Source organism: Lithobates pipiens, unplaced genomic scaffold (genome assembly GCF_037356315.1).
Source record: "Lithobates pipiens isolate NorthernLeopardFrog02 unplaced genomic scaffold, aLitPip1_a1.2 Scaffold_16, whole genome shotgun sequence".
In the NCBI taxonomy this organism is placed as follows: Eukaryota; Metazoa; Chordata; class Amphibia; order Anura; family Ranidae; genus Lithobates; species Lithobates pipiens.
The window spans coordinates 211,704,416-211,728,789 of NW_027507748.1; the positions used below are offsets into that span (position 1 = coordinate 211,704,416).

General features: G+C 43.3%; 1 protein-coding gene across 1 annotated transcript in view; it reads right to left on the reverse strand.

Moving 5' to 3' along the window:
- CTPS1 (CTP synthase 1) overlaps window positions 1-24,374 on the reverse strand; it is a 49,683-nt gene that overhangs the window by 25,067 nt on the left and 242 nt on the right. The window contains exons 2-8 of the mRNA XM_077480978.1: window positions 19,505-19,675; window positions 18,836-18,936; window positions 16,008-16,124; window positions 7,782-7,865; window positions 7,562-7,642; window positions 2,461-2,612; window positions 2,051-2,183 (exon numbers count right to left, since the gene is read on the reverse strand). Coding sequence (XP_077337104.1) covers window positions 2,051-2,183; window positions 2,461-2,612; window positions 7,562-7,642; window positions 7,782-7,865; window positions 16,008-16,124; window positions 18,836-18,936; window positions 19,505-19,675 — 839 coding nt within the window. The remainder of the gene's footprint in view (window positions 1-2,050; window positions 2,184-2,460; window positions 2,613-7,561; window positions 7,643-7,781; window positions 7,866-16,007; window positions 16,125-18,835; window positions 18,937-19,504; window positions 19,676-24,374) is intronic.

The following is a 24,374-nucleotide window of genomic DNA, read 5'->3' on the forward strand; positions in this document are numbered from 1 at the left end:
ACAGAGGCAGTTGGACACTTTTTTTCAACTGCCCCTGAACTCATTCAATGTTATCCTATGTGACCATGTACACAATCTAGTTTTTTTGCCGTTTTTAGGCAGTTGCATTTAGCCTTGTTTTTTCCAGAAGCAAAAAAAAAAAAAGTTCAGACGCAAAAGTTTTCCAAATTGTACAAAACAATTGTAATTGCTTGCAATGATTCATAGACCATTTCTATACCCCCAATGAGCCCTTGATCCAATACACCACTAGCATTGCCATTATCCGAAGTAAAATTGGAATTTGACCCACATGTTTTTAGATTTGAATAAGCAAATTGTGGAAGATGACGTGGCAAGTGGATAACCCACAAGTTCTGGCAAGTGACACGCCAAATACAAGTACACAGCTGCTGCTACTCACTCTGGTCTCACAAAATGGCTGAAACAGTTAATACTGTTTTTTGAGCTTGGGGAGTCTTATGTTATCTTAAACACTTCTAGATGCAAACGCGGCATGCAATCGTGGCAAAAGGGGCGTTTCTAAATGCCAGTTTCAGCTTTTAAGAACATGCGTTCAGCAGAGTTTGCAGATAAATTTAGGGAACGTCTAAAGCACATGGATGAAAACCATAAATCAGCATCATCACACTACTGTTGTACAATGAGCAGGGAGATACTCCAGAAGTAGTAGAACTGAACTAGGAGTAGGAGAGGGATTTCCCTGGCTAAACAGAATATAACCAACACTGGAATCATTACAGAACAAGTCTTTTGTCAGCTAAAATATAAAAAAGTATATTTAGACTTTTGACTGGAGCTCCACTTTGAGTTGTTTAAATTTGGTTTCTACAATACATGCAATATATATTATATATATATATATACACACATACATACATATATATATATATATATACACACATACACTTTAAAACTGAGTACCGATATTTTTTGTAAGTACTCGCCAATACCAAACATGTAGAGGGGGTTAAATGAGGGCAGGGTAGGAGAATTAAGAAAGGATGTGATTGCAGGGGGAGGGTCATTGAGAGACATGGGGCAGAGGTGGCAGCTTTGGGGGGGGGGGGGGGGGGGGGTGGGGGAGGCAACACAGGGAGGGTGCAGTACAGGGTGTTAGGAGGGCGCAGTACAGTCTGTACACTGACACCGTACCTTACATTTAGACTGGTATGTGTATAACATATACAGTAGTGTTGGGGTAAAAACTGTATGGTGCTAGTGTATAAGTACCCTGCTGACAGTGTCTTGTACATTATACACTATCCTGTTTGCAGGACTTGCTCTCCTCAATACTCGGTTCTGCTTTCAGGGCCGGTTCACACTACTGCGATGCGAGAACCCTGCAAAATCCTGCATCGCACCTGGCATGCATGGCAGTTCACACTGCCATATGCAAACTGCTGGGGAGTGTCATGTTAACAGCACCCCCATTTCAGCTCACATATCCCACTGCAAACTGACAGTTCGGACATGAATTTGATTGCATACGTGTGAACACACATGCAATCTGATTCTGGTCCAAACTGAAAAAAGGGTCCTGTGAGTGTTTGCACCGAATGCGGTGCGATATCAGCCATACTATCTTTTTGGCTGACATTGCACCCACAGACATTGCATGTAATGTGAACAGCAGTGCACTGCGCATTACATGCAATGTCTGGCATCGCAATAGTGTGAACCGGGGCTCAGGGACAATTCCACAGTTGCCTCACATAGAAACAGATGTGCTGATGCTGTCCAGCCCCTTGCCGACCCACCCACTCTGTTATTGGATAGCGGCCAGCCATTAAGCAAGCTCTCTCTCTGTGCAGGAACAGGATGGGAGGAGTCATAACATAACCCACCCTCTTGTTCACAGAGGCAGGAGAGGATCGCAGCAGTGCTGTATAATGAAAAATAATAAAAAAAGGTGTGTATATATACACACATTATATATATATATATATATATATATATATATATATATATATATATATATATATACACATATATACACACACACAAGATAATAAAACTATACATTTACCACCAACAGAAGACCATTTACCTTGATCTCCAAGCGGTGATTTATAGCCAGTGCAGAATGCTCTAATGCTTTGATAACTGATGCATAGGAATCTGAAAATTTGGTGTACTTTCCCACAAGAGCAATGCTACAAGATTCCAGTAATCGGTCATATCTAGATAAAAAAGAAATAATGAAAGGTCAGCTCAGGTATTGGTACGTTTACAAGGCAGCCAAGTACACCTTCTCTAGAACTTCCCAATACTGACAAGACCAGCTATCTGGACAGTCACACTGTGGTACCACTCAAGCCTCAATTTGTATGTACCGTCTTTCACGATTATGTTAATTTCCAAAGTCTGCCCTAAGCTATGCTTAGTTTCAAAACTGCTACAGAATGGTTTGCAGTAAATACTCTTGAACGGTGATAATACAAGCTGGTGTTTGTTCACCTGTCTGACATCTCTTTCCACTTCATTAACATTCTGCGGGGCTGACGACCGATTGGCAGATCCAAACGTTGGCGAAAATAGTCAACTACCCCCTGCTCCTCTAGTAAGAGAGGGACTTTGTATATAGATGACACGTCATGTACACAGATCACCTGGAAAAAAAAATAAGTAAATAAGTGATTCTGAATTATTTTACTCCACCATAGAGCAGAGACTTCAGATATGAAATATTTTAAATATATAAACCCAAGATTTCATATTCCTGATATGTGCTTGTTTGAAAAAGTATATTGTTCTCTTTGTATCGCCCCTTTGAGTGAAATCCCTGGTGCCTCTGTCAGTTTTTCGGCTTGCCAAATAAAAATTTACCACAATAAGTGGTCAGCTCTCTAGCTGTGCCAGGAACTCAGTCTGCTCTCCTCCAATGATCAGACTATAAGCCATTTTTTAGCGGCGGTATTCGGCCACTAGCAGGGCCGGAGTGGCATTGGCGGTAAAACTGCTATTTTTAGCGCAGCTTTACCATCGCTTTAGCGGCGGTATTTGGCAACTAGCGGGGTTTACAGCCTCTTAAAAATAGCGTAGTTTTACTGCCAACGCCACTCCCGCCCTAGTGTGAAAGGGGCCCAAAAGCTGGGGGGAGTAGAACAGCACCCCGATATTTTCCAGTGAAAGGCTGTGCAGGAGGGGTGTGCCAGAACAAGGGTTAAAACCGTCCCCAATGTGCCGCTGCAGCGGCTCTTTACCAGCTGTATAGCCGTGCTGCCCAATTTCAATGGGCAGGAGCAGTGAAGGAGTGGTGTATACTGCTGCTTGCGGGAGTTTTTTTTTTTTTTTTTTTAACGTCCCTCAGGGCTTTCACACTGGAGATACAGCAGTGGCTGTTTCAGGGCGCTTTGCAGACGCTATTTTTAGCGCTCTATCGCCTGCAAAGTGCCCCAGTGTGAAAGGGGACTTGGGCAGATGAGAACAAGGGAATGTAAATCACAAAAAAAAAAAAAGTTTGTTTTTTATATTTATACACACGTTCTTCCTTTTTATTTCTCATTGCTATGTTAAGCTGAATGGGTTTACAATCACTTTAACAAGCAAAATAGGATTTATCTGGAGTCCATTAAAGGAACACAACATCGCAGATTTGCAAGATCATTCACCTGATTAAAAACTAAACAGGGGAGGGGGGGGAGAGCCATCTAAGGACCTTCCTTAACCTTTTAACGTTCTGCTCCACCATTTGGTAGAGCATATTGAGTCACGCTAACTCATTGAAAAATGTGGACTTTAAACGGTTAAGATATTGCAGTTCTTGCACAGGACGATGACTAAAGCCGCGTACACACGTAGCCGTCTGTCCGAAGGACTTAGTCTGGCGGACTTCCAGTCAGACTGTCCGTCGGACTTTCCGAACGGGCTACTTGCCCACACACGGCACTTTTTCAGCGGTCTAATACGGCGTACTAAGTCCGCCGTACTTTTGAAATAAACGGACTCACCCACATGCGGAGGAAAGTCTGCTCATTTCCAGCGTGTCTCCAGGTAGGCCGGCCCCGCGAAGGAGAAGTCGCTGGCCCCGCCGCCTGGTATGGACTTAAAGAGGAACCCCAACACCAAATAAATAAATAAATAAAAAATCGGCGTGGGGGTTCCCCCCCCAGGTCCACATCAGACCCTTGTCCGAGCACGCTACCCGGCCGGCCACAGCACCTTGTCCCCATGTTGACGACAAGGGCCTCTTCCCGACAACCCTGGCCGTTGGTCGTCGGGGTCCCAAGCCACCCCCCATGTTGAAGGCACGCGGCCTGGTACGGCTCAGGAGGGGGGGGCACTCGCTCGTCGTCCCCCCCCCTTTCCTGGCCGGCCGGGTAGCGTGCTCGGACTAGGGTCTGATGTGGACCTGGGGGGAACCCCCACGCCGATTTTTTTTCGGCGTTGGGGTTCCCCTTTAAGTCCATACCAGGCGGCGGGGCCAGCGACGTCTCCGTCGCGGGCCCGGCCTACCTGGAGACCCGCTCGGAATGAGCGGACTTTTCTCCGGGCGGGAAAAGACCCCTCATTTCAAAAGTACGGCGGATTGGCACACACACGGCCGGATTGTCCACCGAAATGTGAGTCCGGCGGGAAGATTGGAGTGCAAAACTACTTTCTAAGTCCGCCGTACTTTCGGGTCAAAAAAGTATGCCGGAGGCTACACACAGGGGGATTGTCCGGCAGGCTTCAGTTTGCTGGACCTTTCCACCCGCTTGTTTGATCGTGTGTACGCGGCATTACTCCCATCTGAACAGGTCTCTTGAAATCCTCTGGCCATACTTTAATCTCAGCAGAGGATACTTGCAGTTGGACATACATGTGTGGCCCAGGCCTCTACCGCAATGATATTCACTCGACAGGTTGGATCTAAAGTGCACTTAGGTGCTTAAACCTAATTTCTCAGTGCAAGGCTTAATGATTAAGGAGAGCCAGTTTCCAAGGCTTTGAACTTATGGGTGACAATGTGCAACTAATGCTGTTGGGGATGCAGCTGAAAAGTGTCTGGAAAAAGAGGGGAGGGCCACCTTGAGGGTAGTTTCCCCAAATGCATTACGCAATGGAAGGGATGAACTCCCTGCCGGATAACAAGGAATCTGGAGCACACAAAAAAAAAAAAAAAAAAAAAAAAAAAAAAAAAAAAAAAGGTAGAAGACCTTTTTAGCAAGGTATTAAGCTGAACTCTCACCCCACTGTTAACAAGTACAGTGAGGAAAAAAAAAAGCGATCCCCTGCAGATTTTGTACGTTTGCCCACTGACAAAGAAGTGATCAGTCTATAAATTTTGATGGTAGGATTTTAAATAGTGAGAGACAGAACAAAAATATCCAGAAAGGCTTATAAAAAAAAAAAAGTTATGGATTCCAGGAAAGGCCACTTGATTGAACAAAAGAGCGGATGCTCCAAAAAGTGACTGGATTGGCTGAGCAGCACCAGAATCCAGAAATGCACCCAGAAAGAGGGCAGCCAGAGCTGGACAAGGGAACACTAAGGGGTATGATGTTCCACAAGAGGCTTATGTTCCAAAAGACAGGGGCACGTCCTGAGGAAGGGATTGAATCAAGGGGTCTAGGTGTGAGGGGAACCCAGAAAAAACGGAGAAGGTCCACAGTTATGTGCAGAAGCACAGGGACAATGATAAGGAGAAACCAAAGGGGGCATCAGAGCCAAGAGGATAACTTGTGGGCAAAACGAGGGGCTCTTTGCACGTGAGTGTTGGACAAACTATCCAAGGATCCATCAGGTTGCACAATCAATCCCCACCTGTAGAAGTGGAGGCACACCTTTTAGATTAGACATTTAGAAAAATTGGTAGAGAACTTAGATGACCTCTGAGTTAAAACCCTGCAGGCCGAGTGGAAATTAAGCTCTGTATAGAAGATACCTGGGAGCCTACTTCTGCAGAAGTAGAAGAGGGATGGCTTTGTCAACCTTTCCTAGACCTCCTGCCTGGATGCAGAAGCATGCTGTGACCTCCCATGGTATTACTAATTACTAGGGGTGCAACGGATCAAAAAACTCAGGGATCGGATCATTCCTCTGATCAGAGTCACGGATCGGATCATTTTTCAGATCAGCAAATAATTTAATTTGCAAAAACCTGTGAAAATTCCACCACCATATAGTCCCCATTGTAATATCCACAATCTCCCCCACTGTAATATTGGCTGAGCATGGCAGGGCACGGCAGAGTATGGGCTGGCAGGGTATTGCTGGGTACTTCAGGATATGAAGAGATGGCTACTTCCATCCGATCTCTCCCCTCCACTGTACGGATTAGTACAGAGAGGGGAGAGAGGAACGATCACAGTGTAAACAGCCTGGGTGTAGAAAGATGGCCGCCGCTTTGGAGCTAGGCCGAAGCCGTGGCCTTTCCTAAGGCCGAGACCGCGGAGAGCGGCATGTGCCAATCCGGGCAAGGTGACCCGTTCGGATCGCGGATCGGTGACGATCCATTGCACCCCTACCAATTACTGTTCCAGTACAGGACTGTAAAGGAAACATTCCTTTGAAGGTCAAGCGAGTCAAATGCTTCTTCTTAGGAGTGTCGTCCACTTTCCAACAGCATAATCAGAGTGCTTTGCAAAACTGTACAGACATCAGACCTATGTGGACACTAGGCTTGGATCTTGTAACAAGCCATCATAATTTAAGTATAAGGCTCCAGACATTTGTTGTATATGCTTAAATAATAAACTTGTGGTATGCCGATGGTGGAGAGGATCCATTTTTTGAGCAAACTAACCCAATCTGACACAGGTTGGCATGATAAAGTCACTGCCAGCACAGGACAGAGGGCATAACCAGCCAGTTCAAACTGGGACTTGAATTATAGTTGTCTGTTCATAGAATACGCAAAAGGTAAGCAAACTTACCTGTACAGTGGTGTGCCTGCTGAAGTGGATCCACAATAGGAACAGACTACCGTAGAATTCCCTTCCAAGGAGAAACGTTCTAACATATGCTCAGATAGGGTCCGAGACCTATCCACAAAGAGAAAATACCCAGCATGCAAGGGGAAGGTCTTTGAGCAATAGAAGCTCTAAAAAAGGATGCAAGGTTGGGTGCAGCAGGCCAATCCTCCAAATGCAGGATACTATGCATTTGGAGGATGCATAGAAGAAGACTTTACTATAACTTTAAGTTTCCTTGGAACAGTATTCTTTTCTGACTGGGCTGTAACATTTTTTATAAGGTACCCTACAGTGAAGTTCATTTGACTAGCTCTTATAGTTTGATGCTGGCACATACTGAGTTCCAGCAGTTTCATATGGTGTTGCCTATACACCTGGCAGCGTTACAAAACTTCTCCAAGAGGAGACATGCAATACATTGCATAAACAGGCTTTTATCACAGTGAACAATGAAGAGCCTGTCACCTTCCATGTCTGAAAGGAGTTAGGCTCTGTTATTCTCTATGGATAAAAAGCTAATCATGTGTGAGTAGCCTGTGTTTCTATCTAGAATGATCACCAATGGAGCAACTTTGTGGAATTATGCTTGGACTCCATTAAAAAGGAATTCATGAAAATGGCACACTTTTAGTATCAGGTATACAGACAATAGAAAAACAAACCTGCTGCGGTTCCACGTGGCAGAACATGGATATCTTCTCCTTTACAGAGGTATCCAAAGGTGTAGTACACCTACATACAACCTGCAGGAAAGATTAGTAATAAAGCAAAAGCAAGTTACAATTTAGTTCTCTCATTCTTTCATAAGAGCAGGGAAAAACAAGCTTTAAAAAAAAAAAAAAAATAATAAAAAAAAAATTAGGCAAAAATGTCACCACATACTAGATCTGGAGAAAGACCCAATCCTCGAAGCTCCCTGACACTGTTCTGAGTGGGCTTTGTTTTCTGTTCTCCCGTAGCACTGGGCTGCAAACACAATAGGAATTATTCACTTAGAAATGTACGATAGCTAGCTAGGTGTCCTACGCAGTAGTTAAGAGACAGCTTAAAATGTATCAACAATGAACGTCATTAAAGAATGGTCATTATCAAGTTATTTACATTATTCTGTGTCCCACGAGACAGAATACATGTAGTACTTTGTCCCATGTAGCTAGGTGCTTTTTAAGTCTAGTCAAGGAGTCTAACCTTTTAAAAGAGATCCTTTTCTTAGTAAGCTGTAGAAAGAACAGGGCTTTTTTTTTCATCCAGCAGGAATGCAAAGTAAACACAGTTCCAGAACCTGTAGCCAATGTATATAATGCAAAGGTGTGCTGGGCTACTGTTGCTGGCTGCAGGGGATTTTATTGCTTTTATTGTTTTTTTAATTTCCATACAAAATTACTTGGTTCTAATTAATGCTAGATACAGAATTATACTTGGCTTTTTTTTTTATCAAAAAGCCGCTGTGATGGAAGATGAGTAGGGGGTGGAACAAAGACAGTACTTAGAGGTGGGTAGGGGGAGGAGACAAGGGGTTACTCAGGGAACAGGGGATCCATGCAGCTTTTTTCTGGGGGGAAAAAAAAAAAAAAAAGCCATGAGCAAAAGCCCTGTAGAAACACAGAAACCCCTCCTGTCCCCTCTGCATTCCTCTTGTCTCAGGGAAGTATTCTGAACTAAGATATAAGATGCATCTGTCTTATCCTAGCTGCTGTCAGATCGGTCACAGGGGAGGGGAGCAGGCGAGGCTCCACAAGTAGACGTAGGAAGCATCTAGCACCATGGCACAAAGTACTAAATGTATTCAGTTCAATGACGGGGCAGAGCAACGTAAAGAAAATATGATCAGATTTAGGTATGCTTAAAAGAACAATAGAGTTCTCTTAACTGGTCCATTTCAATCTATTACATTCTAATACAGTGCTATTAAACCCAAAACCAACAACAAAATCCTTAGATGTGATGGTTGCATTTGTTATCCATTTTAGGCTTTAGGGCCAAGTCACACCATATGCAGGCCAGTGCATTTTTTTTCTGCATCAAAAACACATGTAAAGTAGGTTAAATATTTTTCAATTGGGTTCCACTAATACTAGTATTGGTGCCGATACAGTATTTGTACGAAGGCAAATGCTCTGATGCTTTATCCAATACCTGGGCAGTCAGGGGATGATCAGTGGAGCACACGGAAGGAGACTGGAGGCGTACACAGGGACAGTCAGGGGTGATCGGTGCGGCGGTGGGTTGAGTTGCAAGCACCAACCCCCATGTATAGATTTCAATAAAGCACCTGACAGCAACTTCTCCTCCTCTCCGTGGCTTCCAGCTGCTTTATTGAAATCTATACAGGGGGAAATCGGTGCTTGCAGCTCATCTGAGGCTTGAGAGCAGAGGAAGGAGCTGGTAAATCCATCAGCTCCTTCTATTCAGGTTAAACAGAGTCTGTTATCACTGACTCTGTCCATTCATGACGGAGCATCATAAACTAGGTTTACGATGCTTCAGTTTATGAATAGAGGGCAGCCGCGGTCTCCTGGCCATTCATCTCCAGTGCAGCTGAGGCTGCTGAGAAAGGACTGGGTAATCTATCCTCAGTCCCTTTCTGTGTCTCAAAAGAGATGTCAGGGGTCAACAGGGCTGATAAAAAAAAAAAAAAGTATAATATATATATATATTTTACAAAAACACAAAACCTGACAGTCCACGCATCATCAGTGCCACGGTCACAAAAAGTTAACAGCAATCGGCATTGGCGAGTACTTGGAAAAAAAAATAAAAGTATCAGTACTTGTACTCGGTCTTAAGTGGCAACCCTAGTTTTCAATAGCATAGTTCACACCAGTGCTTGCAGTTCCAGTAAAAAGTAGAACAAGCTGCATTTTTCCTGCACTGGAGCGCTGTAAATCACATCACTACACGTCCTTATTTAAAGTTAAGAAAAAGAGGGGGTGGAAAAAAAAATAATGCACTGGACTGCATCTGGAATGCATCAAAAACGCACATGCAGAAAAGCATCTGGACTGCGTTTCTGTGGCGTGAGCTGGCCCTTATTTTCACCTAGTGATATGGTCACTAACATTTCATTTTTAGGGCCAGTTCACACCACGGAAATGCAGTCCAGATACTTTTCTGCATGCGTGTTTTTTGTGCAGTCCAATGCATCCCCCCCCCCCCACTCTTTTTCTTAAACTTAAGGACATTTGTGCTCAAGTGCGTTTATGATGCTTTTTACAGCATTCCAGTACAGTCCACTGCAGGAAACATGTGTACCACTGACCCCCGAAGGAGTGGCTGGTTTTATTGGACTTACCATTACCTTCTTGACCTCATATACGTCTAGGGGTTTCCCGAGGTAGATGGCCCAAAGATTTGCAGAAACTGACACTGGATCCACTTTTGGGATTTTTATTTGACAACAAGCAGACAAACAGTCTCTCAAAGAAGGGTAGAAGGTTGGGTAGGAAGTTCAGGTACTCTTGGAACTGCAAAAGACAGGAAGTCTCTCACTATAGAAATCCAGAGAATTACCGCTCACAAATGGATTCTCACAGCTACTGGATAGACCTCCTCTCACCAGGCCTAGCAGCCGATGGAGTGTTTGAGTAAAACAAAGTCTCCGCCAGACTTGAATGTAGAACACTTGAACAAAGTCTCTGCCACAGACGGACGTAGATAAATTTAGAGAGCCATCATACGGTACCAGTATCTTGCAGCCGGTCCGGCAATACCGTATGAGTGTAGATTCACTTGGTGTCTTTCAACTGAGCCTCCAGGCTCCTTCTGAGAAACCAGCCTTATGCGTGGCCTTCTCCCAAAGAGTCTTCCCCTGGTTGCTTCTCCAGTTGCTGGGCCTCTCCACAGAAGAGACGGCACCGAAACCAACTTTTGAATCCTCCTCCCAGCTTCTTTGCCTTGGGCTAGCCAGCCCTGAGACTTGAAATTTGATGGATCCACACCCCAGGCCATGAGGGCCATGGAGGCTAGTCAGGAGGACGAGGGCCATGGGGGCTGGTCAGGAGGACCAGGACCAAGCAGACAAAGATCTTCTGGACCGGAACCCAGAAGCACGTTTTGTCAGTACCTCAAGTACCCTCTCCCAAAATGCACAGCAAGATGACACGCCCACTGGGCTAAATCCGAGAATGAATAGCATGCAATACGCCTAGCTAAACTGTGTTCTCACACTTGCCAGTGGTGACAGCGACACCTGTGACCAAGCAGAACCCAGTGCAATCCAGATAGAATGATACTGAAACCATAATTTGGTATAATTAACCCTAAAACTATGGCTTTAGGAACTTCAAATAGAAGGGAAAAAAAAAAAAAAAAAAAAACACATAGCGCGCGCTACATATGCAATAATGTCAATTTTTTTCTGGTACTGGAACTGCAAGCACTGGTGAGAACTATGCCACTGAAAACCATATAACTTACTTTCCATGTGTGTTTTTTTTTTTTTTTTAACCACTTGGGATCCGCGCTATTGCAAAATGACGGCAATAGCGCGGACCCACATTTTCGGGACTACGTCTATTGACGTAGTCCCGGTTACGAGCGGCCTGCGCGCCCCCTGAGGGGCGCGCTCTGTGATCGGCGAGTCCGTGAGACTCGCCTGATCACCGATCCGTGTAAGGGGTCGATCCCGACCCCTTATCACGTGATCAGCTGTCAGCCAATGACAGCTGATCATGTGATAAAACGGAGCCGGTAATCGGCTAGTATTCCTCCTCGCGCTGACAGCGTGAGGAGAAAAAAAAAAAGCCGATCGCCGGCGGCCGTGTTCGGGACATCAGTCCCGATCACGGCCAGCAATTTAAAAGGACACCTGCCCCCTGCCAGTGCCCACCTGCCACCCGCAGTGCCATCCTGAAATAAAGTAAGTGCCCCCCTGTCAGTGCCACCCAGCAGTGCCCATAGTGCCCACAGTGCCACCCAGCAGTGCCCATAGTGCCACCCAGCAGTGCCCATAGTGCCACCCAGCAGTGCCACCCAGCAGTGCCACCCAGCAGTGCCACCCAAAATCTGCCTCAGGTGCTGCACCCCAGTGCCGCCCATCAGTGCCCAGCAGTGCCGCCCATCAGTGCCCAGCAGTGCCGCCCATCAGTGCCCAGCAGTGCCGCCCATCAGTGCCACCTATCAGTGCCCATCAGTCCCATCTATCTGTGGTACCTATCAGTGCCCATCCGTGCCACCCATCCGTGCCACTTATCCGTGCCACCCATCCGTGCCATCTTATCTGTGCCCATCTTTGCCCATCAGTGCCGCCTTATCTGTGCCCATCGGTGCCGCCTTATCTGTGCCTATTAGTGCCGCCTTAACTATGCCTATCAGTGCCCACCAGTGCAGCCCATCAGTGCCCACCAGTGCAGCCCATCAGTGCCCACCAGTGCAGCCCATCAGTGCCCACCAGTGCAGCCCATCAGTGCCCACCAATGCAGCCCATCAGTGCCCACCAATGCAGCCCATCAGTGCCCACCAATGCAGCCCATCAGTGCCCACCAATGCAGCCCATCAGTGCCCACCAATGCAGCCCATCAGTGCCCACCAATGCAGCCCATCAGTGCCCACCAATGCAGCCCATCAGTGCCCACCAATGCAGCCCATCAGTGCCCACCAATGCAGCCCATCAGTGCCCACCAATGCAGCCCATCAGTGCCCACCAATGCAGCCCATCAGTGCCCACCAATGCAGCCCATCAGTGCCCACCAATGCAGCCTATCAGTGCCGCCTAATCAGCGCACTTCAATGAAGGAGAAAAATGACCCGTTTGCAAAATTTTATAACAAACTATTAAAACATGATTTTTTTTTTTTTTTTTGCATCTTTTTTTGTTTGTTTAGCAAAAAATAAAACTCCGAGCTGTAACTAAATACCACCAAAAGAAAGCTCTATTTGTGGGAAAAAAATGATAAAAAATTCATTTGGGTACAGTGTTGTATGACCGCGTAATTGTCACTCAAAGTGCATCAGCGCTGAAAGCTGAAAATTGGTCTGGGACTGAGGGGGGTTTAAGTGCCCAGTAAGCAAGTGGTTAAATGCATCAAAAACACACTTGACTGCATGTGGTTTGAACAGGCCCTTAGAGTGGCTCCATTTCACTGTATGAGCAACAGACGTGCCTTCAAGCACCAACACGGTCACCCTGTTGGATGGGTAGTAGCAGGATTACGGCTTCGGATGGACTTGACTAAACAAAAGTCAAACGTAACACCTTTTAAGATAAAGGTTTTACATGAAGAAATATAAGCTGGTCACTGAGCACGCTGCCAGTGTTAAAGGTTTTGTTTTAACACCGACTGTCACTTTCACTGGACAGTTTAGTCTGGTAAAGAGAGAACAACATTTACTGGCCAGATTAACCACTTAAGGACCGCCGACTGTCAATGTACGTCACCACAATGGCACCGACAGGCACAAGCACGTACATGATCCGGGATGAGGGGGATGGCCATTGGTTTCTGGCCATCCCCTCTCGATCACTCCTGGCGAATGAGAAGCTTCCCCCGCCTGTGTAGTGTAAACACAGGCAGGGAGGAAGTGATGTCATTCTCCTCGGGCGGTCTTTTTAACCAAACTGCAAGGAGAACACATAGTAAGTGCACCAAACACTACACTGGCATGTAGGTACACACAGGCACACAAATTACCCCCCGATCACCCATCCCCCCCCACCGGTTACAGTGTCACTGATTGCAGTGATCATTTATTTACTGATCACTGCATTTAGTGTGTTGTGACAGAAAAAAAAGTGTCAGGGCAGTTAGTGTTAGGTCCAGGGTAGCCCCCTACCCCCCCCTAATAAAGGTTTAACCCCCAATTGCCCCTAGAGTTAACCCTTTCACTAAGCAATCGTTTTTCTGATCGCTGCATTAGTGTCACTGGTGCTGCTAGGTAGCTAGTTATTTTTTATGTTCACCGCCAGGTTTTTATAGCGTTAGGTACCCCCATATACTACCTAATAAAGATTTTAACCCCCTGATTGCCCCTAGAGTTAACCCTTTCACCAGCGATCACCGTATAAGTGTAACTGGTGACTCTGGTTAGTTTGCTTTTTATAGCATCAGGGCACCCACCATTTATTCCCCAATAAAAGGTTTAACCCCCAGATCACCCGGCGGGTGATATCGATTAGGTTTTTAGGGTCAGGGTCTGCGTCGCCTCAGGCAGCGCTAGGTTAGTGCCAGTACCGCTAACACCCACGCGCAAAGCATACACCTCCCGTAGGGGTATAGTATCTGAACAGATCAATATCTGATCAGATCTATACTAGCGTCCCCAGCAGTTTAGGGTTCCAAAAAAAAAAAAAAAAAACGCATTGTTAGCAGGATCAGCCCTGCGTTTTTCCCCTCCACCCACCCCCACCCAAGTGCAGTATCGATCGATCACTGTCACTTACAAAACACTAAACACATAACTGCAGCGTTCGCAGAGTCAGGCCAGATCCCTGCGATCACTAACTTTTTTTGCTAGCGTTTTATATTTAAATCCTGAAGGCAGGGCTTGGTTTTCGGGGTCCTGTACGTGGCTAGGCTCCCAAAAAGTCCCCCACATGTGGTATCCCTGTACTCGGGAGAAGCAGCAGAATTTATTTTGGGGTGTAATTTCACTTATGCCCATAGCATGTGTGAGCAATATATCATTTAGTGACAACTTTGTGCAAATAAATAGCTTGGGGTGTCTACTTTCCAAAATGGGGTCATTTGGGGGGGGGGGGTTTGTGCTATTTTGGCATTTTATGGCCTTCAAAACTGATAGGTAGTGAAGAGTGAAATCAAAAATTTGCACCCTTGTACTGCCCTGCCATTTTAGCGCCTCAAGAAATGAGATATGCAGTCATAAGTTAAAAGCTATGTAAATTCCAGAAAATGTACTCGTTTGTAGACGCTACAACTTTTGCGCAAACAAATAAATATACGCTTGACTTTTTTTTTTTTTTTTACTAAAGACATGTGGCTGAATACATTTTGGCCTAAATGTATGACTAAAATTTAGTTTATTCGATTTTTCTAATAACAAAAAGTAGAAAATCTTTTTTTTTTTAATTTTCAGTCTTTCCTTTTATATCGTAAAATATAAAAATCGCAGAGGAAATCAAATACCATCAAAAGAAAGCTCTATTTGTGGGAAGAAAAGGACGCAAATTTAATTTGGGTACAACATTGCATGACCGCGCAATTACCAGTTAAAGCAGTGCAAAATTGTAAAAAGACCTCTGGTCCTTAGGCTGACAATTGGTCCGGGGCTGAAGTGGTTAAAAAAATAAAAAAAAAAGGTCGGAATTGGTAAAATTGCAATATAGCAGATGTTCATCTTTCGGTTTATTACCACTTTAAATTATACCATTTAAAGGGTTTTGTGTTTGATAAGTCAAAAAGAGAAATCCTGTTGATCCTAATGGTAATCTTGTGCACAGATAACTTCCTGTGCTGTTATCACTGACACTGTTCTTGGTTAACTTTGAGGATTACAGAACCACGTCCATCTACATTATTGGCAACAGGAGAGGGGTGGGGTGGGGTTCTGTTGCCCTGACAGTATGGTAAAGGAGCACTGTCATTGTAGGACTAAATTGTATTACTAGCCGAATCACCAAGAAAAAAATAAATAAATAAATAAAAAAAAAAAACACAACAGAGAAAAGGCAGCTAATGCAGCCACATTAAAGACTGCTGACCTGCAATATATTACCTTTTTGTTTTTGGATTTAAGCATGCTATAATGCAACATTTTACTATTACTTAGTGCCCTGCAAGCTGTACAATCTTAGAATGTCAGATAAAAAAAAGCCAACTGGTTATGCTTCACATTGATCACCACATTTGTGATACAAGATCTGCTTTCGCAAATAGCAGATCATTTCGCTTTTATACAGAGTAAAGATTTAGCAAAAAGGATAACCTGAAAAGAAAAAAGGCATAAATGTGTGCTGATGGAAGCTTATTTAACAGGCTATGAAATTAACATCCTGACTAGGGAATACATTTCATAGTTGGTAAGGTTGAATAAAGACACCAGTCCATCCAGTTCAACCTGAGTGTGTCCACAATTGTCCCTATCCTTGCACACTCAGATCGGTCCCTACCCTCAATGAGCCCATAATATCCCTCATTAGCCATACATTCTTACCTGAGGTACAAGACTGACATGGATATTGCAGAAATTCTCTCTTTTAGCTTTAAACTGGAACTGGCGGAAAGCTTCCACAAATGGCATACTCTCAATATCTCCCACTGTTCCCCCTAGCTGCAAAAAAAGTTTATTAGTTGAATAGGAAAACATTAATTTCAAAGAAAATACATGCAACTTTCCTCCAACTGTGATAAGAATACAAAAGGTGGAGATCTACTAAAACTGGGGCACGAAAGCTTATTTTAAATTCAACAAGCTAAAATTAGAAGCCGATTGGTTACTATGCACAGCTGCACCAGTTTTAGTAAATCTCCCCCTAAGAAAAGCAGTGAAGCTGTGGAATGGTTCTGTTATTGATAGCAAACTAGGTAGATCATAGCTGGATTGCTAAAATTATCCATCAAATGTGACTACAGTTCTAGGTCTTAAGTAAAAAAAAAAAAAAAAAAAAAAAAAAAAAAAAAAAAAAACTGAGGTAAAGAATGGTTGAGAGCTTTTCAATAACCAGCAAATACTGCCGATCTGAAAACAAAAAGGTGTTAACATTTTTCTTCAGGTGATCTAAGAGTTAAACTAAGACCATGTTTTCATGAGTGCCAAAAGAGGGAGCTTGTTGGGCTCATTCAGCACCTTCCAACAACCACTGGCCTTGAAAAAGTAAAATGAACCCAACAACCACAAATACACACTTATGCATGCACCATATTGATACACTGTAGAGGTCGACCGATATGGGTTTTTCTCTGGCCGATGCCGATATTTAGAAATCATGGCGGCCGATGACCAATATATAAATGCCGATTTTTAATTTTTTTTTTTTTTTATTTGGGCCGATGTTAGGCCGATTTTTAATCTTCCCCCTTCATCTCATACAATCTAACAGAGACCTTTCACACTGAGGCATCTTTCAGGCGCTTTTGCAGGCACTTTACAGGCGCTATTTTTAGCCCAAAACGGCTCCCCTGCAGTCTGTGTGAAAGCCCGAGTGCTTTCACACTGTGGCAATGCGCTGGCAGGACGTTAAAAAAATCCCTGCAAACAGCACGTTTGGAGTGGTGTATACCGCTCCTCCACCACTCCTGCCCATTAAAATGAATAGGCACCACTGCCGAAGGGCATGCAATGCGATTGGGCAGCGGCGCTTCATGGGCGTATTTAACCTCTTCCTCGGCTGCTAGCTGGATTATAAGTGCCCCGCTAGCAGCGTTTTACCGTCAACTACTGCCTGTGAAAGCAGACTTAAGTAATAAGTGATACAGCACATTTCTTACATTTAAAGATTTATTAAACAAAACAAACCTCCAATCAGTTCACTTTTGTGTTTTTAATCTAAATTATACATACAAAAAAAAAAATATTAAATACACAAAAACAGGTAATCAAAACTTTTTTTTTGTCCAAAAAAGGGCTAACTTTACTGTTTTATTTATTTATTTTTTAATTCATTAGTGTCTTTTTTGCACAAAAATTGCATTTGAAAGACCTCTGTGCAAATGCCGTGTGACATAAAATATTGCAACAACCACGATTTTATTCCCTAGGGTCTAAAAATATATATATTAATTTTGGGGGTTCTAAGTGATTTTCTAGCAGAAAATACAGGATTTTTACTTTTAAGCAACAAGTGGCAGAAAAGATTTAGTCTTTAAATGGTTAAACTGAACTCCTACACACAGAGTTCAGTTCATTCATATGTGTAAACATTGTATCACTTTGCTCTTTTCTTGGCAGACTGCCCAGAGAGGAAACAAGTCTTCAGGCAACTTGCATTGACTTCTATTACAGAAGTCATTTGCAAGTGGTGCTGAAGATATATCAGCCTTTTTATCAGCACAATTGGTTGATGCTGATTAATTTAAAAAAACGCCAAATATCGGCCGATATATAATACAGTGACTTAAGTGTTGTATGTGCAGGCTGCCATTCCCTTCAACGTTTCCCCAGGGTGGCTACCCTAATAAAACAAAAAAACTCAGCATTGCAAGCTGACCTCATTTATAAGCATCTTGAAAATACACCTTACCCATCCTCCAAAACATTTTTGTACGCAAAATGCATTTCCCAAGTGCATATGTACTTCATAACACATTCTCTGCATACGGCCCATATTGAGATGTGAACAGAGCCTATGCCATGACAATATTATAGATCTCTAGCATAGGCACTTGGGATTTGCAGATGGCGTCTGTCCAAGGAAGAAGGAATAGAGGAAATAAACGCCAAGACATTTTTCAGACTGTCTGTGACAGTAGTTTTAGAACAGCCTGTACCAAAAAACAAGGTAAGGGCTCAAATACACGACTTTAAAGCATTTATCAGTCATTTTCTTAACTTAAAAAATAAAAAATTGGGTTTTGCGCGAGAAGATTCCAAGATAGTGTTCAGTTCTCCTTTACCAAAGCAGGAGCATTTGCCAAGTTTGAGAACAGATTACCCAGCTCATCGATCAAACTCTGATCAACCCTCGAACTTTAATTGCAAGTATTCTTCCTCCTCAATTCTACCTCATTTCTTTGTGGCTGTATATTGGCTTTATCTCTTTGAAACATTTTTCTGTAGATATTTTATTTGCACCAATTTTGACCTTTTCATTATTAAACCCTTATTTTGAAAAGGGTTAACCTTGCCCCTAAGGCTCTTAATGCAAGCTATAAAAGAACCTGTCTCTTTAAGAGCGCTACTGTCTGGAATAAGGCCTCTGAGCAAACCTGTCTGGTGGCAGTGTTCCTTACAGATGATAAATAGAGTAACGGAGAGATAAGTAGAATGCCTAATACAATCCACAGAACTGATCCACATAGAAATGACAGCTAGGATATGTATACCTCAATGACACAGACTTCAGGTTCTATGCCATCTTCATCCACAGGAATCAAAGCCTGCCGCATCACCCATTCTTGGATGGCATCTGTGATGTGAGGGACAACTGGAAACAACAATAACCAACCATTATCCATCGTTCAATTTTTAATATACAATTCATTCAACAAAGAATGCTGTTCTAGCAATTCATAGGTGTCAACATACGTGAAAGTCCTGGATAAGGATGAGCTCAGGCGTGTTCGCATGCTCCACATGCAGACCCTGCCATGAAGTCGACGCAGCGCTGCGCTAATCACAGGCAGTGAGACACTGCCCCGGTGCGCGGCTGCAGAGATCGGCAAGGTCTTGCTGCCTGTGATAAGCACAGCGCTGACTTCCTGGCAGGCTTTGCACGTGGACCATGCGAACACGCCTGAGCTCATCCCTAGTCCTGGACAGCATTTTAAAAAAGGTAAATGTCTTAGAACACTACCAAGATCTACAGCTTTCATATCTGCCACTGTCTAATGCACAGTATATTCAAATTATGCCAGTGTCACAATGCTGCTGACTATAGAAGGTAACTGGCTGGGACTCATAACATGCCACTCCATTCGGTAGATCAGTTCTGGTATATCTTTGACAGCAACAGCTGCACTTAACACAGCAACCTTGTATAGGTCAAACCTCACCTTGTACAGTTTTCCCAAGGTAGTCTCCTCTTCTCTCCTTGTTAATAACAGACTGATAAATCTTTCCAGTTGTTAGGTTGTTGTCCTTTGTTAATCGTATATCCAGAAAACGCTCATAATTGCCAAGATCTAAATCTACTTCACCTCCATCATCCAGTACGAAAACCTCACCTAAAATACAAATAAGATTCAGTTATAGCTAATAAAGTGTTCTAGATATTACACACCTATGACAAGAACAAATGTCAACAACCAAAAGTAAAAAAAATAAATAAAAAAATAAATAAATAAGAAACAGATGACAGAAAGGAGAATTTAAAAAAAGAAAAAAAAAAGAAGGGGGGTTATTTCTGTTGGTAAATAAGTATGTTTTCTCCTTCACTGATGGCCACTTATAAGCTGTACTGATGAGGCACTAATAGGCACACATGGGTGGCAATGAAGGCATTGATTGGCATACCTGGTGGTCCTGGGTGGAAATCCTCAGGGGGGGGGGGGCTTCTTATGCTGTGATTGGACAGCTGATCAGATGGTAAAGAGCATACATCAGAGGCTCTTTACCGAGAACGGTGATGCGGTTTGTCAGACTGACAACACCATCGATGGGCATGCGATCACGGCTTATCCCGCTGGACATCCAGTCAGAATAACTTAACCACTTTGCGCATGTCATTTTGCTATATGGCGGGCAGGAAGTGGTTAAGAACTTCCTGCCCGCTCATCTTCTGAGCCCTGCAAAAGTGATCCAGTGGCGCTGTAGAGCAGGGCTGAAACTACTAATCGATTAATTGGCCAGTAACATACTGGGATTAAAAAGAAAAAACTAAAATGAGCCCCTTCCAGTAGTGATTATCTGCTTTTTTGTACTATAAAAAGGGCCAATTTTCGTTTTTTTAACCCCATTATGTTACTAAACATCTTAGACCTGGTTCAAATCTATATGTTATTGCTTTTTGCAGAAACGCACTACAGTTCATTTTACATGGTTTCCTATGGGACACGTTCATATCTGTGCTTTTTTCAGCCGCTGCATATTTGGAAAGGGTCAGGGACTTTTAACACAAAACTGTGCTTTTTTGGTTCTATATATTTCAATGGAGAAGCTGCAGAAAAGAATGTAATGCGTTTTTGCAGCAATTTGTTTTTTTTTAACCACTTTCAGACCGGACCAATTTGCTGGTCAAAGACCAGACCACTTTTTGCGATTCGGCACTGCGTCGCTTTAACTGACAATTGCGCGGTCGTGCGACGTGGCTCCCAAACAAAATGAACGTCCTTTTTTTCACACAAATAGAGCTTTCTTTTGGTGGTATTTGATCACCCCTGCGGTTTTTATTTTTTGCGCTATAAACAAAAATAGAGCGATAATTTTGAAAAAAAACGCATTATTTTTTACTTTTTGTAATAATAAATATCCCCCAAAAATATATAAAAAAACATTTTTTTCCCTCAGTTTAGGCTGATACGTATTCTTCTACATATTTTTGGTAAAAAAAAAAAAAAAAAAAAAAAAATCGCAATAAGCGATTATTGATTGGTTTGCGCAAAAGTTATAGCGTTTACAAAATAGGGATAGTTTTATAGCATTTTTATTAATAATTTGTTATAATTTTTTTTTTTTTACTAGTAATGGCGGCGATCTGCGGTTTTTATTGTGACTGCGACATTGTGGGGGACCCATCGGACATTTTTGACACATTTTTGGGACCATTGTCATTTATACAGTAATCACTGCTATATAAATGCAGTGATTCCTGTGTAAATGACACTGGCAGTGAAAGGGTTAACCAGTGGGTGGCAGTGTAGGGGTTAAGTGTTCCTAGGGGTGTGTTACTAACTGTGGGGGGGTTGGGCTTTCATTTAGTGTACACTGATCTCTGCTCCAATCACATGGAGCAGATATCAGCGTCACTAGTTGCTAGGCAGAATGGAAAAATGTTGTTTATACAGCATTTCCTCCATTCGGCCGCTCCGTGAGACGATCGCGGGGATGCCCGCGGCGATCGAGTCCGCGGGTCCCGCGACCGGACTCAGGGGGGTCCCGACCAGCGCGGGAGCGCGCCGCCGGCGGTGCGCTCCCGATGGCACGGCGGCAACGAATATTGGACATACATGTACGCCAATATGCCTGCCCGTGCCATTCTGTCGACGTACATCGTCGTGCGCTGGTCGGGAAGTGGTTAATCTGCAAAAAAAAAAAAAAAAAAAAAACGCAAATTGCAGTAAAAAATCACATGCGCAAAAATCAAAACGCACAGCAAGAAGCACTGCATTAACAGTTCAAAAGTAAAAACTGCATAGGTGTGTACCGAGCCATATGCTGGCCTCATGGATCAATTTTCAGGTGAGAATATTCAGATGAAAAATCTTTGTACATTTGCTGAACGGAAGAATTTTGTTTGAAAGTTTCACTTAATTTCTAAACAAAAACCACATACTGTCACAAAATTCCTTTGACCAAGAAGTTTTCTATTATTTCCAAATTTTCCCATCACTGTGGTTGAAAATGAACGTCAATTTGACCCCCCCCCCCTTTTTTTTTTTTTAAGTTCTTAACCGACTAATCGAAACAATCTGCCAACTAATCGATTATGAAAATAATCGTTAGTTGCAGCCCTACTGTAGAGCCACTAAAAATCACTATTTTTACCAGATGAAAAATGTGATACCAGGTTCACAGCTCTAGCTTGCAGCCATACACACCATCTCACAAAAGTGAGTACACCCCTCACATTTTTGTAAATATTTTGATACATTTTCATGTGACAACACTGAAGAAATGACACTTTGCTACAAGTTAAAGCAGTGAGTGCACAGCTTGTATAACAGTGTACATTTTCTGTCCCCTCAAAATAACTCACACAGCCATTAATGTCTAAACCTCTGGCAACAAAAGTGAGTACATCCCTAAGTGAAAATGTCCAAATTGGGCCAAAAGTGTCAATATTTTATGTGGTCACCATTATTTTCCCAGCACTGCCTTAACCCTCTTGGGCTTGGAGTTCTCCAATGTCAACCTATGAAGCTCTGGAGTCCTCTTTCACTCCTCCATGTCGACATCACAGAGCTGGTGGATGTTAGAGACCTTGCGCTCCTCCACCTTCCATTTGAGGCTGTCCCACAGATGATCAATAGGGTTTAGGTCTGGAGACATGCTTTGCCAGTCCTTTACCTTCAGCTTCTTTAGCATCCTGGAGGTGTGTTTGGGGTTGTTATGTTGGAATACTGCCCTGCGGCCTGGTCTCCGAAGAAAGGGGATCAGTATGCCACAGTACATGTTGACATTCATGGTTCCCTCAATGAACTGTAGCTCCCCAGTGTTGGCAGCACTCATGCAGCCCCAGACCATGACACTCCCACCACCATGCTTGACTGTAGGCAAGACACACTTGTCTTTGTACTCTTTACCTGGTTGCTGCCACACTCTTGACACCATCTGAACCAAATAAGTTGATGTTGGTCTCATCAGACCACAGGACATGGTTCTAGTTATCCATGTCCTTAGGCTTGAGAAAACTGCTTGCGGGCTCTTGTGCATCATCTATGGAGGCACACTAGCTCATAATGCCTTTGTCTTGCAGGGTTTTTTTTTTTTTTTTTTTTTTTTTTTTTTATTATTATTATGGGTTTACAACCACTTTAAAAAGAGGTTGTAAATATTCCTGTATTTGTACCTATAGGTAAGCCTTATTCTAGGCTTATCCTATAATTATTGTAAACATCTCCTAAACATGCGCAGTTCAAGAGATATTTACTTTATACTGCGCAGATGATGTCATCGCACATGCGCTCTGAAGGAATGGCCACCCGTGCCAATTTTTCAGGGCCATGTGCAGCAACGTCACAAGGCTCCAGCCAGTCACACAGCTGGAGTCCGCAGCCCCAGAAGGAAGACGGGCAAAGATGTATTCGGCTTGCAGTGGGGACGACACGGGTTTTGTTTGCAGGTAAGTTTGCGAAGCATACTAGTATATTATGCCTTTACTTTGCAGGGGAGGGGGAAAAAAAAAATATTTGAGAGTTTACTTCCTCTTAAAAGCAGTTACGACCTCCCATAAAAAAAAAAAAATTATATATATATATATATATATATATATATATATATATATATATATACACACTGCAGAATTTAATTATAATTGTTTTTGCATTTCCAGTTTTGTTTTAGTCCCTCTGCAAAGTCCCACAAATACCCATTGATCCTGCAAGTGAAGTACACCTAATGCAGCTTCCTATGATGATCTGGGTTAATGATTCTGCACTGCTCCTGTGGCAGTAGTTACCACTTATGTAGGCTGTGCCTGCTTGCACTACAGTGGGATGAAAACATTTTGCAGGGAGTGAAGCTATCAGTATTGTCACTGCTGATTCACAAGCCTGCAGTTTGTCAATAAGCATCTAGCTGCACCCAGTCATGTTCATTGCTTTCTGGATTGACAACACTGGGAGGGAGAGCGTGTGAGAAAGAATTGAAGAAGGATTTGGCTCAGTCAGGGAATGTGAAAGGAGTTTTTATTTGCTTACTTTATGAGGTTTGTGCATTAAGGCTTATTTTAATTGTCAATTAGGAGCCTTTAGATGTACGTTAATTGTAGGTCTTGGTGCAGGTTCTGGCATCCATGGAGAACATTTAGAATATTGCTTTCTCCCATGGAAAAATTGCAATCATGCTGTGCCTTTTTGAAGAGCCTTCCAACAGGATCACTGTACAAATTACTAAAGAGCATACACACGGACTTGGAAAACACACACTGGCAAAGTTCTAACAACTTTTACTATAGGCAGCTACACCTACGGCTGCCTAGCAAAACCAGTCAGCATAACACATAAGAAACAGGACTACAATTTTAATTTCAAAAGGACATGCCGC